The following is a 22,732-nucleotide window of genomic DNA, read 5'->3' as shown; positions in this document are numbered from 1 at the left end:
CCCGTCGTAGCACCGCCCCCCCGCGGGCCCATTATTCAGTCCCAGTAGGGCCGCCGCCGGGTCCCGTTACCGCCGCTACGCGACCCCCCGCCCCCGGGTTCGTTACCGTCTCTGTCTGCTGTCGCGTCGCCCCCCGGTCCGGTTACCCCCGCCTGCTGCTGTGCGGTCCCCTCCCACCAGTCTGCCAGTGTTCTGCCCCCTGGTCCTGTTACTACCTCCCCAGTGTGCTGCCCGCAGCACCTCAGTCCTGTCCCCCCCCTGCGGTGCGAGGGGCCCAGCTACCCCCTCTAGCTGCAGTAAGGAGGGGGAGCTGACCTGCTGCGACATTCATTTTCCCTGAACTTCTTGTCCCTGGTGCTGGGATTGGGTCGTGTGGCCCCTCAGTCTGAGCCGTGGTGCAAAGAGTGGGCACCTTCCTTGCCTCCCCTGCGATCCCCAAAAGGCTCCCCCAGTCTCTCAGGTCCTCTGCAGAGAGGCTGGAACCTGTTTGTGTGGCCTTGCCTAGTTCTTGGTGAAAGACACCAGCTGAGCTCCCCTGCCTGCGCTGAGGGGTGCCTTGCTTTGCGGGTTGCAAGGTCGATTTTTCTGATTTGCAGTGCTAGAAACCCCACCTTGGGTCCTGCAAATCCACTTGTGCTCTCCCCTCTGTCAGGGCTCTTATCTTTGACCGAAGGTACTTCTAGAGAACAAAAAACCCCAGGCCCATGGTAGTGAGTGTTAGGGTATGGCTGCACTGAAAACTTCAAAGCGCTGCCACGGGAGCACTACCGTGGCAGCGCTTTGAAGTGTAAGTGTGGTCACGGCACCAGCGCTGGGAGAGAGTTCTCTCAGCGCAGCACGTACTCCACCTCCTCATGGGGTTTAGCTTGCAGCGCTGTATCTTGCAGCGCTCAGGGGGGTGTTTTTTTCACACCACTGAGCGAGAAAGTTGCAGCGCTGTAAAGTGCCAGTGTAGCCAAGGTCTCAGAGCCCAGGCCAGCTTGGGCACATACCACAGGACTAAAAATAGCAGTGTCAGTGTTCCTGCCTGGGCTCTGAAACCCAGTGAGGAGGATGGGTCTCAGGACCTGGGCTCCAGCCTAAACCTGAACATATACACTGTTGTTTTTAGCCCCAGGCTCTGAGATGCTGCAACACACATTTTTCTTTGCAGTGTAGACAGACCAACACTGTCTGAGTTGAACACAGCCAGATACACCTGATCTCATATGACTAATTTTGCACCACTACAGGTATGCATGGAGCTGTACACACAAGTAAGATGACTCGGTCCTTGCTCTGAGGATCTCATAATTTTATTAAATGTAATACAGACTAAGTGTGGTTCTGGGAGGTGGAATGAAGAGCAGCAGAAAAAGTTATGAGATTTTATTTGTGTTTTGATGTGTGTCTTGTTGCTTCTGGATTTTGAAGTACATTTCAACATCAGTGGAGCAGTTTGTGGGCAGGGAGTTTAGCTGGCAGGTCAGCTTATGTTGCCTTTCTGGAGCTATATGGTCTAGTTTTTGACAGCAGGAAAAAGGTGTTTTCTTCATCAAAGCACACAGAAATCCCTTGTAATAACACGGGGCTCAGATATAGTCCTTTGTTAACCCCTTTCATCTGAAGATCCCAAAGTGCTTGCATCCGAAGAAGTGGGCTGTAGCCCATGAAAGCTTTTGCTCAAATAAATTTGTTAGTCTCTAAGGTGCCACAAGTACTCCTGTTCTTTTTATAAATATTGATATTTTACAAGTCTCGCAATACCTCCACCCCTGGAATCATATTCATCCATATTGTTGTTAATAGGGAAATTGAGGCACAGAGACATAAAGTGATTTGCCCAAGCGACTCACATGCACTGTTAATCAGTGGTGGAGATGGGATTAGATCTCAAGCCTCCTGACTCTTAGTCTCTTGCTTTAATAATAAGTCTACCCTTCCTTTCCTAGACCAAATTATAAGCACCTCTATAGGGGACTGTATTGGGCTGTATATGAGCAGGATCCGATTAGGGTTGCTAGGCAATCTCTGCTATAAAGGGGCTCAGAGATGCAATGGTGAGAGCTAAAAAGATACCTATAAAAGAAATAAGCAGTAAGTTTTCTCTCCTTCTTGTCTGTCCCCCCTCCTACTGCCACCCTCACCATGAGTGATCTACAGGAACAATGATCAGAGTAGTGGATTCAAGACTGGTGCATATAAGAGGAACTAAACATGGCCAGAAGGTGGGATGATGCAGTATTTGATTGCTATGTAAAGTTCCACAATAAGAAATCTGTAATCATTACATAGCTCAGCTTTTCTTCCAGCATTAGTGATGGTGTCTGAAACCTACTGAGCATGAGAGCCCATGTAGGACAGGTGTTTTCAGTGCAATGTGAAGACAATCAATTTGCATAACTTGCTGTTGCAAGACTGTTGTGAAAGATGCAACTAACAGAGGTGGTTTTGCTTTCTTAAGGTCTCATAAATGACCATAAAAACATCTATGGAAATGCACCAGTGCCCCCGCCCTCCAGGACTCCAAGGTGGAGAAATCCCAGGCAGACTGCTTTCAACAGTCAGGGAGCATTCTCTGCAAGATATTCTCAGCAAGCTCCAAGGGATTTCCAATCACATCAAGGTAACTCTTGGAGGAAAAAGTACTCACTTGTAAACAGACCGCCTGCACCAACACATCATCCTGGAAGCAGTGCATCTGCCAATGCACTTCAGGCTTTTGTGAGCCAAAGGAATAGCCAGCCTGCGGGGTCACAGGGAACAGGCTCGGAAAGGCAAGTGGGCTTAGCAACAGGTGATACAGTCATAGGAGTCAAACTGCCACAGAAGACTAGCTCAGCCTTGGACAATAGAAATATTAGTGAGTTGGGATCCCAGCAGGGTTCCTCTGGGATGAAAGCAGCCATGGCTGCTCCAAAAGGAAATGAAAAGGTTCATGAAAGTTCTAGCTTTCAAAGTGTTGCTCAAAAAGAGGGCAAAGAATCGTCTCTCTCTGTCTCCCAGAGTTCATTGGACCAGCCTGCTGTTGCTGGAGGCAGAGATGACGTAAGCCCAGCATGTGCGAAGGAACCGGGCAAACTTCGGACTGTGAAACTGGCTAAAAGTGCTCCTGAGTTACGTGACGTTATCAGTGAAAGTGCCATAGCATTAAAATCCAAGCCTCAACAGCCTTCAGCTCTGCCTGATGGAGAATCAGGCTGGCTGGTAGCCTGGAAGAAGCGAGTAGCACAGGTTCCAGCTCACAGTTCAGAGCAAGTCACGGCAGGAAGAGATACTTTGAAGGAGCCAAAGACCCTTGGAAAATCTGAGGCACACACAAACTCAGTTCAGGCTGTGACTTCAGAGGTTGGGATAAACCCAGTGAAGAACCAGTTTGCAATACCACACAAGCTGTCCAGTTTCCAAAGAGCTGCCTCAACGCCAGTCTCCAGTAAAGCTTCTAAGTTCAGGAAAACCAACTATACATGGATAGCAAATCCTAGTAAATGCCCCCGTGCTGTAAAGAAATGGACCAGCCCTAGAGCTTCTGAAAGCACTAGGAAGCTTTCTGTGGGAGCAGAGAGAACTGCTAAACCACTGCCAAAGGGGGACTTTGGAGCAAAGCAGAAGAAATCCGGAGTGCATTTGAAGCTGGATGCCTCTCCTAGTAAATACAAATGGAAAGCATCCAGCCTACAGCCACCTTCTTCAACTTCCAAGTCAGTGTTCAGGTGGCAGTCTGAGGGACGAAAGGAGGCTGGAGTCTCCCAGGCTTCCAGAGCCAACTTTGGCCTTCAGACTCTAAGCAATGCATCCATCGATCATGATGGGTTGAAGTCCTCTTTCAACGATGCAGCGCTTTCCACTTATAAAGTGAAGAGCCGGACCAAAATCATCAGGAGAAAGGGGAGTTGCTGGTAAGTTACTAGTTGTCTGAAGTTCTGTAGCTGGTACTAACCTTCTTTGCACTTCTCCCGGGGCCAGTTCCTACTCTCATTGAAGTCCCTAGGAGTCTTGCCATTGACTTCAATGGGAGCAAATACTCAATTATTTACACTGTAAGCTCTTTGGAACGGGGACCCTCTTTGTGTTCTGTGTACAGTGTGTAGCCCAGTGGGGTCCTGGTCTATGAGTGGGATTGCTAGGTGCTATCGCAGTACAAAGAAATGCTTGCTGCTTCCTTTCCAAACATGGGACTTTCAGATCAGTGTGAAATATGCTGTTTTTGAGAGGTAAGAGTCTTTAAACTTCAGCTGCTTTATTTCCCACAAACAACTGTTATTTCTTTTCCTTTTTCCCCAACTGTGTCCTCCTTCAAATATATATTGCTGGCATCTCTTATTAGAGACCTACAATAATAAGCCAGTATTCAGTGGGGGAAAAGAAGTCAGTAAGGAAACAGGTTTCAGAGAGGTAGCTATGTTAGTCCAGGGGAGGGCAAACTACTGCCCGGGGGCCACATCCTGGCCTTCAGATGTTTTAATCTGGCCCTTGAGCTCCTCCTGGGGAGCGGGGTCCGGGGCTTGCTCCGCTCTGCGGGGCTCTTGGAAGCAGCAGCCTGTCCCCCACTCTGGCTCCTATGCATAGGCTCAGTTGGGGGCTCCACACGCTGCCCCTACCCCAAGCACCACCCCCACAGCTCCTATTGGCTAGGAACCACGGTCAATGGGAGCTACAGGGGCGGTGCCTGCAGACGGGGCAGCACACAGAGCTGCCTGGCCACGCCTCCGCATAGGAGCCGGCGGGAAGATATGCTGCTGCTTCTGGGAGCTGCTTGAGGTAAGTGACGCCTGGAACCTGCACTCCGACCCCCTCCTGCGCTCCAACCCTCTACCCTCCAAACCCCTCTGTCCCAGCCAGCACCCTCCTGCACCCCCAACCCCTCATCCCCAGCCCCACCCCAGAGCCTGGACCCCCACCTGAAGCCCTCACCCCCTCCTCACCCCAGCCCCCAATTTCATGAGCATTCATGGCCTGCCATACAATTTCCATATCCAGAGGTACCTTACTAAGCTGGGGGTCAGTGCTAATGAGGCCAATTCAATCAGAGTGGATGTGGCCCATTCCCAACAGTTGACAAGAAGGTGTGAGTATCAACAGAGGATTATTTTTTGTACTCACACCTTCGTGTCAACTGTTGGGAATGGGCCACATCCACCCTGATTGAAGTGGCCTTGTTAGCACGACCCCCCACTTGGCAACACAACTCTCATCTTTTCATGTGTTGTATTTATACCTACCTGTATTTTCCACTCCAGGCATCTGATGAAGGGGGTTCTAGCCCACGAAAGCTTATGCCCAAATAAATTTTAGTCTCCAAGATGCTACAAGGACTCCTGGTTGTTTTAGTAAGGAAAGAGGTTTCAGTTTCTGGCTATGACTTTGTTAGATGTAGGGGGTGAGGAGGAGAGAAGGAATGATTTCTCACTCCAGAGTGTTTTACACGTTTTATATGCAGATGGCTCTGGAGAAGTAGGCAGCAGATGATCTGTGTACAACGCTTCACATTACAGTGGGGAGAAGGGATACCAGGGCAAAAGTCTATTTATACAAAAAGTACCATGGGATTGTTGTTAATCCCATGGCATGTCTAGCATGATAACATCCCTTGGGCCTGGGCGTGCCTTGTCTCTCTCTCCAAGAATTTTTGCAGATGCTTTTATAATTTCCCATAGTTTTGAAGTTGACAAGGATCCATGTCCCCTTGGTGGTCGTGCAGTTTTCCTGGATGCCACTAGTAGAGTACAATGTGCAGGAGCAGCAGAACTATCCAGCACAATTCATATGGAATGAAACCTCTGCTGTGGGCACATTTGTTAAGTGTAATGTACAATAGGAGTGGAAGTAAACAGATGTGAAGGGAAAAAGCATGTGGGCTAAGTCACACATCCAGGGAAATGGCACAAGTTGGACTGATGGTCTAATGCAGTGCTGTCAAAGTCAGGCCACCGCTTGTTCAGGGAAAGCCCCTGGCGGGCCGGGCTGGTTTGTTTACCTGCCGTGTCCGCAAGTTTGGCTGATTGCAGCTCCCACTGGCCGTGGTTCGCTGCTCCAGGCCAATGGGGGCTGCGGGAAGTGGTGCGGGCCGAGGGATGTGCTGGCCGCTGCTTCCCGCAGCTCCCATTGGCCTGGAGTGATGAACCGCGGCCAGTGGGAGCCTCAGTCGGCTGAACCTCCAGACGCGGCAGGTAAACAAACTGGCCCGGCGCGCCAGGGGCTTTCCCTGAACAAGCGGCGGCCCAGCTTTGAGAAGCACTGGTCTAATGGCACAGACTTGAGATCAGGACCAAGCTGTGTCTCACTTCTTAAGCTAGTGAGCTATGAAAGCACTGTGCAGGCATTGTCATGGGAAGGGTGTGCTCTGTGTTGCTGTGTTTAAAAAATATATATATGGAGATATACCGATCTCCTAGAACTGGAAGGGACCCTGAAAGATCATCGAGTCCAGCCCCCTGCCTTCACTAGCAGGACCAAGTACTGATTTTGCCCCAGATCCCTAAGTGGCCCCCTCAAGGACTGAGCTCACAACTATGGGTTTAGCAGGCCAATGCTCAAACCACTGATTTGCATCAATAAACTAGAGATACCCAGAATGAACTTGAAAATTTTGGTTTCACTGATTTGTCCAGGGCCACACAATAAGCCAGTGACAGAGCTTAGGTTAGAATTTGGGGGCATCTGGCCCTTACTCCTATGTCCAAGCTGATCTTTTCGTCCATCTTCTACTAATCTCCCCACCGTGCCTTGGCATTGTCTCCTGGAGAGAGGTGAGGATGTCTCCACATGAGTGGTGCTGAGGAGTTGGGGTCTGTGGGGTGAGGTGAGGAGAGTTTGGGGTCTGCTTGCTTATTGCTTTTGCCTGGCTTGGCCTGATCTTCTCAGCCCTCTTAAGAACATCCTCCTCCTCCAACAGCTATAGTAGGGGAGAGACTGGGAGTGATGAGGGATACCTAGATGTGAATTGAGTTGTCAAAGAATGCTGTCTCTCTTCATGCTTTTCCAGCAATTGGTCAAATTTGCCCTTTCGCCTGGCATTACCCATCAGCATATTTGCATTGGTCTTACTAGAGAAGCACTGTAGTTCAATGGATAAGGTATCAGACCGGGAGTCTAATCCCAGCTGTGCTACTGTCTCCCTGTGTTAGTGGAGAAAGGAGAGAACAGATAGCTGAAGGCAGGGAGTTGCTGTTTGATACCTTTGTGGTCCCTTTTTAAACTCCCTGTGTTGCATTCTTTGCAGTTCCCCAACAGATAAGAACAACAACTCCTTTCCCACAATGCCCCTGAAAAGCCACTACTCTCTCAGGAAAAGAAACTCCCTGCGGGGAAGACCTGCACCACTGAAGAGAATCCTGCCCAAGGAGCTGGTGCAGATCACCAAGCACAGACTATGCCGACTGCCAGCCTCTAGAATGCACATCCCAGCCAAAGAAGGTAAGAGCTTGGACGTGTGATGATAGAGCTGGAATACTGCATGAGAAGGGACAGTTTTAGAAGTAAGTTTTTGGAAGTAGGAAATGAGCTGCTCATTCCTCAGTGTGCTAAACCTGCTGATCACTGTTGTAGAGTCAGTGTTGAGAAGAGGAGACAGCATGGGATGGGGCCTTCACTCCATCTCAGAGCTTTCTCACCAGGTCCCACTTCTCTAGAGCCTTGCGTTCCCCCACCTTGCCCCCACGTGCACCATGAAACCTCCCCTCAGGACCACCTCTAATTGACAGCTACTCTAAAGCGTCCCCTTGCTCCTAGGATGGGTTGGCTGTACCATCAGTTAAAGACCAGCTTTTACAGGGCAAGTGATTGTTTTCAGTAGTGTTTTGGGTGGTGGCGTAAAGTAACTTTCACTGTATATAGATCTGTGCGCAGCACGGAGTCATCTTCTGCATGTGTAGGGTCAATTCCCTGTTTCTGAACGTATATGAACTGTTGATGGGCCCCCACTCCCCATGGTTAAGAAACCTTATTGGTGTGAACAGAACCTCAATGGTGACTGGTCAATGTCTGTTAATTTCGGTTGTGTCCTTCTTTTTCCTTTACCACCGTCACCTTGTCACTCTCTAGATCAGGAAAGGGCAAGGACTGTTCCATGGAAGATCTTGCAATCTAAACAGACACTCAGAACACAGAGAACTCACTGAGTGGTCAGCAGAGTTCAAGTATTGTTGGTCAGTATAGAGATAGTTTAAAGGTTAAGCCAATCATATCTTTGAGTGGGCTAGAGTTTACAGGCTTCACAGAGAGAGTGTGTTTGAAGAAGGACTCAAAGGAGGAGGTGGCAGAAGCGTTGTTTGTAAGGTACAGTTGTAAGATTGTATAATTGCTGTTTTTCCACTAGGGAAAAAACAGTGTGTGTCTCATGAGATGCTCATCTCAGCAAGGAAAAATCTACCTGATAACTGCATCGTGGTTAGGAACTGTGAGCATTACAGCTGCATCTCTGCAGGGGTAAAGCATGTATGTGTGAGTTGGTTGAAATTAATAGGTTAATTTAAACATTCTCAAAGGGTTATTAAAAGAATTAAATGTTTGTTTGTAGAATGGAGTACTGCCCCCTATGTAGAAGAGCATTTATCTGTAAAGCACCTTTTACCCTAGAACTAGCTGCTAGAGGATTTGACCTCATGCACATGGACGTTGTGCACATCTCAATGTCTTCTAAGTTGGTGTGTCTCTGGTTTGATCACCTGCTGTGTATGGTGAGATTCGGCAGTTAGTGGGGCAGGCTCTCTGTCATTTCTGGCCCATTAACTTGTGTTTATATGATTCTCTTGTGTGGTCTGGGTTGACAGGAAGCTGTCTCCATAACCCTCCTTGCAGAGCAGGAGCTTTCAAATAACCCAGCCCATTGCTGCACTGGCAACTTGCTGGGAGTCTGAGGGCTGCACCTAATTGTATGAACATGGAACAGATCATTTATCATTTCTTTCAATTTTCTCCTCTGTAAAATTGGTTTAATGTCTACCACAGGGGTGGGGAGGGTGGTAGTGTGAGTATTGTTGATAAAGCACTTGAGAGCCTCACATGGAAACTACTAGAGAGGGGCAAGCTTTGAAGACTCTTGCTTTCAACAAGTGTGGATGGGAGGAGATGGGGTAGTGGGGAGTGTGTGCACTTAGCCAGTTGGGGTACAGCAACGTGGCTATTGCTCTACTGTTGCTGATACCGCTGCTTATTTGAGTTGGAAGGGACTGTTCTATGCTCTGGCTACAGGAATTGGTCTCAAAATGGCTTAGGTGTGATTTTTTTCTGGAAAATGCATGTGCAGTTGCCTAATTTGCATGTGGAATTACTAGGCTTACAAGCACAATTGCAGTCACTGCTCGTGCAGAAGAACAGCCACATGTCTAACTTGTCCTTTGTGTGCACAGATGCTGCTGTTCTTGGACAAACAAAAGACAGTAAACAGGGCAACACTTCAGGCGAGAGAGAGCATCAGGGGTTGTTGGTGAGGAGCAGGGAAGAGTGATTTTCTATGGAAAGTGGGTGTTTTTATATGGAGGGATTTGGAGGTGTGGGGAGGGGTTGCTTTGCAGCCGTGGTCAGGAAGAGTGTGCCAGGTATAGTGGGGAGAGGTTCCAGAGGTCGTGAGCCAACATGATAAAAGGCACAACACAGTGTGTGGGAGAAGAAGGTGAAGAGAGATGAGATGTGCATTTAGGTGTATGATTGCATGTTTTGACCTTCTGAGCATTTGTGATTGTCAGACCCCTGGAAACCAAACCAGTCACTGTGCAGTGGTGTCGAGGCTCAATTTCTCCCAATTCTCTCTCTAAATTCTGTTGCACCTGGAGAGGCTTTTAGGTTGCTGGAGATAGGGCACCACTGAAAGGCCCTACATGAAAGGCTTGGGTAGAAAAGAATGTCATGGTACATGGACACTGCAAATAGAACCAAAGGTCTCTCTCAGCTCACATTGAACCTAGGAAATCAACTTACCAAAGACAGTTCAGCCACAAGGCCTCTTCAGAGATCATCTGAGGGAGAAGGGAAGGGAGATGAGGAGAGCGCCCAGGGCTTTACTGCATGTCAGTGAGAGTGTTTCTGTGAGGGCGCAACTAGTTGGTGAAGGCTAAGAGGAGACTAAGGCTATATCTACTACAACCTGTGTTGGCAAAATGTATGTCACTCGGGTGTGAATATTCCACCCCTCCGAGCGATGTAAGTTACACTGACATACACGCTCGTGTGCACAGTGCTATGTTGGCAGGAGAGCTTTTCCCACCGACGCCGTTTGCAGAGGTGGGGTTTTTTTTTTCTTATGCCAATGGGGGAGCTCTCTCCTGCCGGTATAGAGCGTCTTCACTAGATGTACTACAGCGGCGCAGCCACATCGGTACAGCTGCACCACTGCAGTGCTGTACTTATAGATATCCCCTCAAGCTGTTGAGCACAAAGCAGCAAGGATCTAGGAAAAAATTAATGCTAAAGCTGGTAGCTGGAAAGAGCAATTTAGTGACAGCTGCTTAGTTCAAGTAGTGGGGTTTGCATGGAAGCCTCAGACAGGGAGGCAGCTTGCTTGTGCTGTACCTGCTCTAGGGGTATATACAGCATTAAGTCTCCTGAGTTGTTGATCTGGCACTTTCACCAGTGTGATTTTCTCGGTGTCACAAATTAAAAAATTCTTTACAATTCACCTCTTTTAAAAAGAACATTCTGATGCATCTGCTGAGGTGCTGGAACAAGTTGCTCTGCTATAGAAGCTTTGAGGGGCACAGCAAGTTCAGTCTGTAGTAATTCTTTGCACTTTGAGTGCTTTTTATCCACGGATCTCAAAGCACTTAGGAGGCGGGTACATGAGAAAACTGAGCCACCAAGAAGGGACGTGGGTTCACTGAGCTGAGTCAGTGGCAGAACTGGGACTAGAACCTCGCTCTCCTGACTCCTACTTCTTTTGTTCTAACCGGTAGACATGAAATTTTATTGAGCCCTTCGTTTCTGGAAACTTGGCTTCACATTCCGCAGTGGCTGAGCTGCAAATGAAAATGAGTGTGGGGATCTCTCAGGACATAATAGTTCCTTGTCCATGTTGCAGAAGTACCACAAGAGGTGTCCGTATTGGCATTTTCTGCTTTGGAGAGGTCTATGACTCCACTCTTGAAGCTTGCACATCACCTACAAAGATGGTACCTGGTTCTAGCTAGTGGTATTGGTCCCCCCATGTAAATCTTACGTTCTTTGGCTTGTCAAATCATTTGTGACGGCCCTGTTATTTCTGACTGTCTTTCTCCCAACTCTCCCCCGGGATTGTCCCTGAATGTAGCATTTGCCCTTCAGATAGTGCCACAGTGCTGGTCTATCTTCTCATTAGCATGGCAAAATGAGGCTGTTTGTGTGTATCAGTTTTACTCATGTCTGCCAGCTATGGAGGGTAGCTATGGAGCCCTTCTTTGTAGCACATCTCCCTGTTTTTAGTGTCACTTTTCAGGGCAGAACTTCATTTTAAGTAGATGCTCATGATAGGCTGTTTAGCATAAATTATACTTGGGCAAATATACCACAATTTATTCCAAAAGCTGTCAGTCAAAGCCCATATAAGGATTTTGTAGTTAGATGTGAAACCTTGTGTAAATTCAGAATATAAAGACCAAATGGACTAAACTCTCCCACTGCCCTAATGTCTCCTGGGGACCTGTACAGCAACCACCAAAGATCCATATATTTTGGAAATATATACATATTAAAATCCCAGGGTCCTGAACATAGATAAGTGTCATCAAGAAACAATTCTTCATTCTAAACCATGCAGGCTTTTGTATATGTGCACAGTGGAGGCACATTTGGTGGTGGTGGTGACTCTGATCCATCTAGAGCAGGGGTAGGCAACCTATGGCACGCATGGCGAAGGCAGCATGCAAGCTGATTTTCAGTGGCACTCACACTGCCCGGGTCCTGGCCACCAGTCCGAGGGGCTCTGCATTTTATTTTAATTTTAAATGAAACTTCTTAAACATTTTAAAAACCTTATTTACTTTACATACAACAATAGTTTAGTTATATATTATAGACTTATAGAAAGAGACCTTCTAAAAATATTAAAATGTATGACTGGCATGTGAAACCTTAAATTAGAGTGAATAAATGAAGACTTGGCACAGCACTTCTGAAAGGTTGTCGAGTCCTGATCTAGAGTGAGGAAAAGTGTGGGGGCTGTTCAGAAAATTAACCTATAAGGGTCCTATGGGGTTTGAACTTTCCACATTGTAGCAATTCAGAGAACTCCCTGGATTGGATCCACTCTCTGCAAAACTGAGACTACCTCTTGGCTTGGGGGAGGGAGGAATAAATGTTTATTCTACTTACTTGGCTTAACCAGGAGATCTTCAGTTATCTAAAAATCAAACAAGAGTCCTACAAAAAGTGGAAACTAGGTCAAATTACAAAGGCTGAATATAAACAAATAACACAAGTATCTAGGGACAAAACGAGATCAAACTAGCTAGAGAGAGAGAGGGTAACAGGAATACATTCTGCAAATACATTAGAAGCAAGAGGAAGAGCAAGGAGAGGGCAGGCCCATTACTCAATGGGGGGTAAGTGGGAGGGAATAACAACAGAAAATGTGGAAATGGCAGAGGTGCTTAATGACTTCTTTGTTTCGGTTTTCACGAAGAAGGTTGGTAGTGTTTGAATGTCTAACATAGTGAATGCCAGTGAAAATGAGGTAGGATCAGAGGCTAAAATAGGAATAGAGCAAGTTAAAAATTACTTAAGACAAGTTAGATGTCTTCAAGTCACCAGGGCCTGGTGAAATGCATCCTAGAATATTCACGGAGCTCACTGAGGAGATATCTGAGCCATTAGCTATTATCTTTGAAAAGTCATGGAAGATGGGAGACATTCCAGATGACTGGAAAAGGGCAAATATAGTGCCCATCTGTAAAAAGGGAAATCAGGACAATCCTGGGGAATTACAGACCAGTCAGTGTAACTTCTGTACCCAGAAAGATAATGGAGCAAATAATTAAGCAGTCAATTTGCAAACATCTAGAAGATGATAAGGTGATAAGTAACAGATTTGTCAAGAACAAATAGTGTCAAACCAACCTGATAACTTTCTTTGACAGGGTAACAAGCCTTGTGGATGGGGGGAAGCAGTAAATGTGATATATCTTGACTTTAGTAAAGCTTTTGGTAGTGTCTCACCTAACCTTTTCATAAACAAACTAGGGAAATGCAACCTAGATGGAACTACTATATGGTGGGTGCAAAACTGGTTGGAAAACCGTTCCCAGAGGATAGTTATCAGTGGTTCAGTGTCATGCTGGAAGGGCATGATGAGTGGGGTCCCATAGGGATCAGTTCTGGGTACAGTTCTGTTCAATGTCTTCATCAGTGATTTAGATAATGGTATGAAGAGTACACATATAGAGTTTGCAAGTGATACCAAGCTGAGAGGGGTTGCAAGTGCTTTGGAGGATAGGATTAACATTCAAAATGATCTAGATAAACTGGAGACATGGTCTGAAGTAAATAGGATGAAATTCAATACGGACAAATGCAAAGTGCTCCACTTAGGAAGGTACACGTACAAAAAGGCAATGACTGCCTAGGAAGGAGTATTGCAGAAAGAGATCTACGGGTCATAGTGGACCACAAGCTAAATATGAGTCAACAGTGTAACATTGTTGCAAAAAAAAGCAAACATCATTCTGGACTGTATTAGCAGGAGTGTTGTAAATAAGACACGAAAAGTAATTCTTCTGCGCTACTCTGCGTTGATTAAGTCTCAACTGGAGCATTGTGTCCCGTTCTGGGTGCCACATTTCAGGAAGGATGTGGACAAATTGGAGAAAGTCCAGAGAAGAGCAACAGAAATTATTAAAGCTCTAGAAAACATGAGCTATGAGGGGAGATTGAAAAAACTGGGTTTGTTTAGTCTGGAAAAAAGAAGACAGATAAAGGACATTTTTTTCAAGTACATAAGATTGTTACAAGGGGGAGAAAGAAAAATTGTTCTTTTTAACACCTGTCCTTGAAACAGGGTTGCTAACAGGTGATAGAATCCATTCATTTTAGAGACCGAAAAGACTCATTGGGTCGTGTTACCCGGGAGCAAGTGCAGGGTTGCTCCCTGCAAGTACGTTTTCTAATGCTTTTCCCAGTCTTGGTTTAAATATCCCACGTGACAGGTCAGCCTAGATGATCACAGTGCTCCCTTCTGGCCTTGGAATCTATCCTATAACTTCCATCATTTTCCTTGGGAGGCATTTCCGCAGTTCTCATTAGGAAGATCCTGTTCATTTCAGACTAGTATATCTTCTCGGGAGCATCTTTTACCGAAAAGGATAGTTCTAGGAGAGCTTGACTGTGTATCTTACTCCCTGGAAATATTCTCCAGGCAGTCAGCATAGCAACATATTCTGTAGAAGGATCCTTGTCCTCTCTTCTCCCTCACACCTACAGGCTAGCTTTCCCAACTAATGTTTCCAGCATAAGGTATTAGCAGGATACCAGGGTCTAACCTGGGAAGTGCTGCGTCTTTCATCCTGAAGGATCCCCAGTCACTTTGCAGTCTCTCTAATCACCATAGCCACCTCTAAAGTGGAATGCAGCAGCTGTTCAGCAATATGCAGTAACTCAACCTAACTGTGTAGCACAGGAAGCGAGGAAGAATCCTGTAGCCAGGTGAAAATTCAAGTTAAATATTGGTAGAATGTAGTCACCTTAATTGGAATTTGGCTAGGACCCTAGGAGTAACACCTCTATTCTTATTAAAAGTGGCATGAGATCTTTAATGGTCACAAGCAGTTAGGGCTCTAGTTTCATGTCTCATCTGAAAATTAATGTCTCCAGTGGCACACTGCCCCCTAGTCCTCTGCTGGGATATCATGGAAATGAATGTAATGTGTTATGTCTATGTATCATAGAAATTTAATTATAGAAATGGGGCCTCAAGAAGTGATCAAGTCCAGCTCCCAGCACTGTGGCAGGACCAAATGAACCGCAACCATCTTTGGAAAGTGTTTGGAGTTTTGTAAAAACAGGCTGGACGGTGATGGGGATTCTATAGCCTCCCTTGGAAGCATATTTCAGAGCTTAACTACTGTTTTAGTTTTTTTCCTAATATCTAAGCTAAAACTTCCGTGCTGCAGGTTAAACCCATTACTCCTTGTCCAATCTTCAGTGTACATGGAGAACAATTGGTCCCAGTCCTCTTTTCAACAGCCTGTAACCTATTTGAAGTTTGTTATCAGGTCCCCTCTCGGAGTGTCTGGTTTTGTATTGGCTAGTCGTGCCGCTTTGAGTTGTAGAACTGTATAATTGCCTAATTCTATTGGAGACCCTGTGAAGCATGCAGTGTTCAGAAACATATACAAGCTGTAAGTGTTCACCTTTTTGTACTTAAAAAATCAACAAAAAATGAATCATAAAAAGTGCATCTACACTAGCACTTCCTTCGGCACTATAGAATTTCCTTTATAAGTATAACTGGGTCCAAAAAGATCATGGAGAATAGATCCGTGAGTGACTATTAGCCAGGATGGTCAGGGGCACAAGCCCATGCTCCAGCAACCTGGGACTGAATGACAGAGGATGGATTGCCTGAAATTGCCCTGTTCCGTTCATTTACTCTGGAGCACCTGGCACTGGCCACTGCTGGAATACAGGATACGGAGCTAGATGGTCCATTGGTCTGACCCTATATGGCTGTTCTTGCATTCTTTATTGGGCTGGAGTAGGAAGATCTCCCATCAAGTACCAAGTCTGATTGATTAGTTTGTGAGATAACAGCCTGAGTTGTGGTAGTTGCAGGTGTTAGACATCAGACCTTTTATTAAGCTTTTTTTGGTTTCTAATACTGGTAATTAGCATTAGATGAACAAGCACTAATGAGGACATCTAATGCAGATAGCGCCATTAGTGTTTCCCTAATGGGACGGTGGATGCCATGCTGCTCCAGTAATAAAGGCTGTGTTGTGTCTGCCTGGGTTTGTGTACAGCCAGGGCACAATCCCACATCCTGAGAATAAAGAAAATACGGTACTACTACTGCTCTCAAAACAGTCTCTAACTTGACTAGAAGAGCTGAGGGGCACATATTGCCCAAATGATATTGCCAGAATATATATTAAAAATTCAATGTATAATTGTTGGTATCTTCTAGTTTTTCTGTGGTCTAACGGTTACACAACAGGAGACTGGGAGGGAGGACTTCTGGGTTTTGTACCTGACTGTGCCATAGACTTAGTGACTTTGGGCAAGTTATTTCACCTCTCTTGTGCATTAGCGACATAGGGATGATACTTGTCATGCAGAGTTTTATGAGGTTCTAAGAGATTATTGGGTGAGAGCTGCTAAATAATTACACTTTCATCCCAATACTCTCAGGCCCCTGGGTGTTGATGACTCTTTTGGTCGGGAGAACCAGGCTTGGTTTTCTGTGGAGCTGTCTGTGATGATCCTGGACCACCCAAGTGGGATTACTATGTAGTGACATTAGGCAATTCCTTTCTCGTGAGGCTGACTACACAGCTCTGAACTGCAGTGTGAAACCCTGATTGAAGGCCAGGCAGGGAGACTGTTTGGGCTCCAACCTGAAGCTCAGTTCCAAAGCTGGCACACCTGTGAGTTGAGCCAGAAACCTCCTAGGATGCTTGCATGATTTTCATGGAAACCATGAGATCATGTGTCAAGCACCGGAGACATGGACTGCAAGGGTGTTGAAATTTTGTGGAACAATATGTCTTGGGCCGGGTCTGATAGTTTGGTCAGGAATTCTGGGGAGAATGGTGTTGTCCATATACCACCAGGATTTCTAAATTCCCATTAGGAGCACAAGCTCAGATGCATATCTGTCAGGGGGGACGTGGTTCATGCACTTGGGTTCAGAGGCTGGAAGCATGGCCTGTCCCCCCTTCTTTCTCAGATTCACAGAGATCCTGATGGACAGAGCAGTGTCAGAATTAGGCCCATGGAATTCTCCTACCAGCGCTGTTACACAGGGAAGATTGGGGAGCCTCCTCTTGGGGCTTGAGTAGCAGATCCTATGACTTTGTCACAAAGCAACCATTATCCTCTCCCACCTCCAGATGCAAGTTCCTCAGTTAAATCTATCCAGTCACTCCTTTCCCAAACAAGTTACACAGCTGTTATCCCCATTTGACTCCCTAATTTTCCATCTTCCTAAATGAGACCACTACTGATCACATCCAAAGGGACCCCAATTCAACCAGAACATCTGTCATGCACAGGTCTAGGGATAGGGGAACTAATTGTGCCTAGTCGCCTGCCACTGAGAGCAGGTAGTGAGTGTGGGTGAGCAGGGGCACACATGTTAGAGGGGAAACTCAGCCCATTTTATAGCATCTGGAAAGTCCACAATGAAACCCTGATACCTGATTCCTTCAGCAACTGATAAAATTGTAGGATTACAAAATTGAAGTGTAAATGTCCCTTTGCATTAATATTAGTATCGCGTTGTGTCTGGGGCATGATCCAGCTTTCACTGAATTTGTCAAAAGTCTTTTGTGCTTACTGGGAGGTGGATCTGGTCCCTTAACAGCAATGCTCTATGGAGCGTTGTTAACACCCAGTCTCGTGTTGCAGAGAGAGGGCTGTAATAGTGTAGTGCAGTTGGATGCATGGGCACAATAGACTCTTACAGAGTTCTATATATGCAGAAATCTCATTTGAGAGGTTGTGTGATGGATTGTGGGATGCAGAGGTTAAAATTTGGTCCTGGGTTGGTGTTTCCTCTAAGCATTGATTCAGTGGGACGTTGGTACAGTGCCTAGCGCAATGGGGTCCTGGTGCATGATTAGGGCTCCTAGGCTCTATAGTAATAAGAATAATAATGACTCTTCTGTGGGATGAAGTAGTAATTGCCCTGTATCCAGCATTTTCAATGTACGAGTTAATGACGATGCAGGGGAGAAAATGGAACATTGTCACAGAATGATGGCGTCTGGCCATTAGATTATCCAAAATAGTCTTTAGCATAAATTCCACATCTGTTATAAATTAACTGTAATATATTAGTCTGAATGGAACATTTTAACAAGTGCTCAGTAATTAAGAAAATTCCAAAATTTAAGTTGCTCTAACAAGGTTAATACAGGCATGATGCCTCTGTGGTATAGTTTATGTCCTGTTTATTGTGATTTTTATGATACTACACTCATCCCTGTGGCGATGTGTGTTCATGGATTCCAAGGCCAGAAAAGACCACTGTGATCATTTAGTCTGAACTCTATGGCACAGGCCATAGAACTTCCCCAAACTAATTCCTAGAGCAGATCTTTTAGAAAAATGTCCAGTCTTGATTTTAAAATTGCCAGTGATGGAGAATTCTTCACAACCCTTGGTAAATTGTTCCAATGGTTAATTAATCACTGTTAAAAACGTATGCCTTATTTAGTCTAAATGTGTCTAGTTTCAATGTTCAGCCATTGGATCGTGTTCATAACAAAGGGTAAAACATACCTACCCAGGGAAATAGGAAGAGAGACTATTTCATTTATGAAGTGTGGCAGAATTAATGTTTCTAGAGCAGTCTTAATTTTCTGGATTTTTTTTTTTTTTTTGGGACCCTTCAGTGCTCAGTCTTACACTTGTTCCATTAATGTTAGTGTAGTTTTTTACATTTAATTTCCTAGGATTGATTATTTATTTATTTATTTTAGGATGGGGGTGAAAAAAGAGACTGTAGATAATTGGCATGCCCTAATTACAAGCTTTTGTGGGGCCTGTAAATGCTTGCTTTTGACCGGACTGGAAGCTTGATGAAGTTAATGAAAAGACTCCTACTGTGTTCATTGGGTCTTGTGTTGGTCCTTGATTGGCAGCATATCTGTTTTAACTCGTACAGCTCTTTCCATCTATAGAAAACAGCAGTAAAGTGCAAAAATATTGTTAATACTATCACTTCTGTATTTTTTAATACATGTTTTTAAAGTTGTGTGTATATGGTTTGCCTTGATTTGAAATGCACTTTTAACTTGCGCTATAAATTCCCAACATTATTTGTCTGTGAATAACTATGGGAGAATGATCTTGATTCAGTTCTGGCATGTGAATCACTAAGCAAACTCTCAGCTTTGTTTCAAGTGCAGAATTTTTGTATAAAGGAGAGGAAGCCCAACTTGATTTCTGGATCCTGTGTGGAGTTTCCACCAGTCGTAAATTGAAAAAAAGCATCTTTTGTCATCTGAGCTAAACTCATTGCATGTAGACACCACAGAGAGAAAATCATAATAATTATTTGTATTAACATATTGCCTTGGAGCTCTGGTCATGGGCCAGAACCCCATTGTGCTCAAGGCCTTATAAACATCGAACAAAATGACTGTTCTTGCCCCAAAGAGTTTACAATCTAAGCATGAGACAACAGACAACGGATACAGACAGAGGGGAGAACAAGGAAACAGTGAAGCAATACCGGTCAGTGAAGCAATACCGGTCAGTGTGGAAGTCCCCTGCCCATCATTGATGGGCAGGGGACTTCCACACTGTTTTTTAAAAGTAAATGTTCTGCCCTTTAGGACACTTTGTGGCTATTACTGTCTAAGTTGCAGCTGTTTATCCTGCATCAGTGTTCCAGTGCAGTGACTTTTTACAACAAACAGTTAAAATAATAAAGTAGCAAACTGTACATTGGTGCAGTCTGATACCTGCAGCTCCTTGGAGTGCTGTTGACAAGCTGTATTCTGATTGGTGTAGATAAGACATGTTTGGTCTTCAGCAAATTGGACAGCTGTTTATTTTGAAGAGGACAGGATGGTGCGGATTGTAGTTTTATAACTATGCTGTTTTCAGACAGTCTTCATTATTATTATTTTGTTTTTTAAACAAAACTCTTTGGTAACATCTGATGGACAGAGACGCAATAACACATCCCCACTACTACTGTACAAAGGGTTATCAGCTGTACAGTGCAGTTCCCGAAGTGTTCGGACACCCTAGGACAAACTAATGCCCTTCTACCAGGTAGTCTTAATTACGGGCACAGTCCTGCAAGGTGCTGAGCAATCCCAACTCTAGTTTGCATCTGTGGCATTTGAGGGTGCTCAGCACCTTGCAGGATCATGTCCTTCTTGAGCTCTGTCCTTTAATGAAAGGAGGGTAAAAACAGTCAAGTGGTTCGAGTTGTGAACCTTTTCTCACCCCTGTAAAATCAATGCTGCTGCTTTCGTTGGTCGCTCTAGCTCTGCTATCTTTGTACAATGGTCCTTTCCCAGTGGCATTCAGCTCTGCTCAGGCATGCAGTGCAATTGCACTGTCATCTTGTTTCTGTGGTTTAGTCTCTATTAATAAATAGAATTAATCTTGTCAAATTAACATTTCTTTTCTGCTGGAGAAGTGGCAGCCATGTAAATGTCAAGCGGGCTCCTGTGTGTATATCATCCACGACTCTCAACACTTCCTGGCAGACCCACATATAGAGTGTGTGTATGTGTATACACATCAAAACAGGATTATAAATTACAGGATTTGCTGGAAAGCAAGGTAGCGCTGCCTCTTTTTTGGCAAAGGCTCACGTGATGTCTCCTCCCTCTGACCTGCAGAGGGCAGTCTTGCCCCTTGTATTCTCCGTAGTCCACCTTTTTCTGGTAATTGATTGCCTAATTTCCTCTTTATGTGAAAGAAAGCAGATATCCAGTAATTTGCAGCAATAACCTGCTAATGCTGGGCCAGTATCAAAACTCCCATGTTCATTTCAAGTGGCAGATAAAACACTAATATATAATTATCCTTGCAAATTGGATTGTTTTAAATAACCAAAAGGCTATGGCCAGGAGAAAACTATCCCATTTCCCTTGAGTTACTATTGCAGCGTAATTGCTGCGTTCAATCAATTTCCTTGGCATTAGAAATTCCATCACAATCAACATTAAGCTTTATTCATTGTGATGGCTAAGAGCCGGGCCATTTCTCCTCTTTTCCTTAACTGGCAAAATTAATCAGGGAAAAGATTTTAAACATTTACCCGTGTGAAAGAGGTCAGCTCTGCCACTATATTGCTCAGCAGATAAGGGGGCTAATAAAAAGAAAATTGAATTACTAATGATCGCCAGGAACAGAGTATATAAAACCTGGCAATCGCCTGGTGCAGGAAAAAGGAGAATCAATTTTCTTCAGACAAGGTGCGCTCATTTTTTATTTTGGCGCATATTATCAGCAATTTAATTTGGAAGTGCATAAACAGGAGGAAACAGTTAGAAAATAATGAGCCCGAAGGTGTAAAATGCTGCAGGATATATGCTGTACACAATTTATTTGGCACAACGGATAATCACTTTAATTGAATTCAGAACTGCATTGTTCAGCAGCAGTGCAGTCTGCCTCTCTTGCCTGTGGGGATTACAGAATATTACAGAGATTCCAGTGAGAGGCTCTTCTGCGTCTCTTTCCCCTTCATAATGGCCCCTCCTAGGCAGGATTCCTCGTTGCCTGGGTTCGTTTACACATGGCCACAGCCACTTGGAGGTGTAATGTTTAAAAGCTGTGAGAAAATCCCCCTTGGGAATGCTGCTTAGGTAGCGTTGTGAGTGAGTTTTTAAATAATAATGTGCCTTCTTTTGCCATAATTGATAACTTCATGCAAACTCAGCATATAAAAAAAGTAGCCTATCGCTTCAGCACAGTGGACACCTATCTTCTTAGCAGGTTTTGTGTCAAGGAGCAACGGGCTGAACTGAGTTGGTTGTATGGATGTTGCTTGTACGGCTGTCGCTGTACTTACTGTCTGCTTAGATGGGGTGTGTGTGTGATTTACACCTATCTCTTCCTGTTGTACTTTACAGCCAGCATATGTACCTTGCTTCAGAATGGTTCATCTCTTCCCTTTCTTGGGCACCAAATGGTTATGATCCCAAATCTGCATGGTTAAGACAAATATTTATGCCTTGGAAAAGACGCATCTGATTGAGAATCTATTTTATCTATTATCAGAGGGGTAGCCGTGTTAGTCTGGATCTGTAAAAGCAGCAAAGAATCTTGTGACACCTTATAGACTAACTGAAGATCTATCTATCTGATCTAATCTAATTTATGTATATTTACAATGGTGACTTTATTGCGTAGTTTTATCCCCACACAATTAGCAGGAGCATTGCAGAATTTCATTCTTTACAGACAGTGATCTGTGGTAATGGGTTTGTTCTGCGAAATTCGAGTTAAGTCTATTACTCAAGAGTCAGACCAGTTAACTTTCCCCAGGACTGGTTCTCCCCATGCAGCTCTGCAAGTGCTGCTTAGTTCTGACCTGCAGCACCTCCGGCTCTTCTAGTCCTGGCCTCTGAGCATAGAGGATCAGTTATGGCAAAGCATTAAGGGATTTGCAGATGGAGAGAAATATCCTCAGAGGGACGAGGCTGAGATAATCAAGCTCATTTTGGTAGTGACCTAATCCAAATCTCCTGAACTCAACAGCTAAGGTAACTTATCTACCCATAGTGAATGACAATCCAACCTACATATTAAACTAGTTTTTATTTAGCAGCTTATGCGTGGCACGTGGGAAAGTGTAGCAAATACGGGTGTTGAGGAGATCATTTTGTTTAAAAGGGTTATTAATGGATTTCCTCCAGCTAGATTGCAGGTCCTTGTGTTTGCTACACAAAAGCCTGTACTGTGAAAGGTGTCTCTTCAGCTGTGTCTAGGAGAATCATCTTTTACTTCACTGTGCTCCTTTAATTTGGAGAGCAGCATGGAATACTGGTGTGTGAATAATACTATTACTCAGCACTTTGCATGTTCAGAGCACTTCACGGAAGTAAGCTAAAGGATGGTATGATGGGATAGCCTAATTTTGGCAAGTAATTGATCTTTG

The 22,732-nt window shown here is 45.0% G+C and overlaps 1 protein-coding gene across 1 annotated transcript in view; it reads left to right on the top strand.

Moving 5' to 3' along the window:
* The first annotated feature begins 1,142 nt into the window (after positions 1-1,142).
* Positions 1,143-22,732, top strand: part of ZC3H3 (zinc finger CCCH-type containing 3) — a 365,042-nt gene continuing 343,452 nt past the window's right edge. The window contains exons 1-3 of the mRNA XM_075063298.1: positions 1,143-1,232; positions 2,444-3,878; positions 7,202-7,395. Of these exons, the coding sequence (XP_074919399.1) occupies positions 2,875-3,878; positions 7,202-7,395 (1,198 nt within the window). The 5' untranslated portion in view covers positions 1,143-1,232; positions 2,444-2,874. The remainder of the gene's footprint in view (positions 1,233-2,443; positions 3,879-7,201; positions 7,396-22,732) is intronic.

The sequence above is a fragment of the Chelonoidis abingdonii genome, chromosome 2, assembly GCF_003597395.2.
Source record: "Chelonoidis abingdonii isolate Lonesome George chromosome 2, CheloAbing_2.0, whole genome shotgun sequence".
NCBI lineage: Eukaryota > Metazoa > Chordata > Testudines > Testudinidae > Chelonoidis > Chelonoidis abingdonii.
This window is presented reverse-complemented; position numbering and strand designations above follow the sequence as displayed.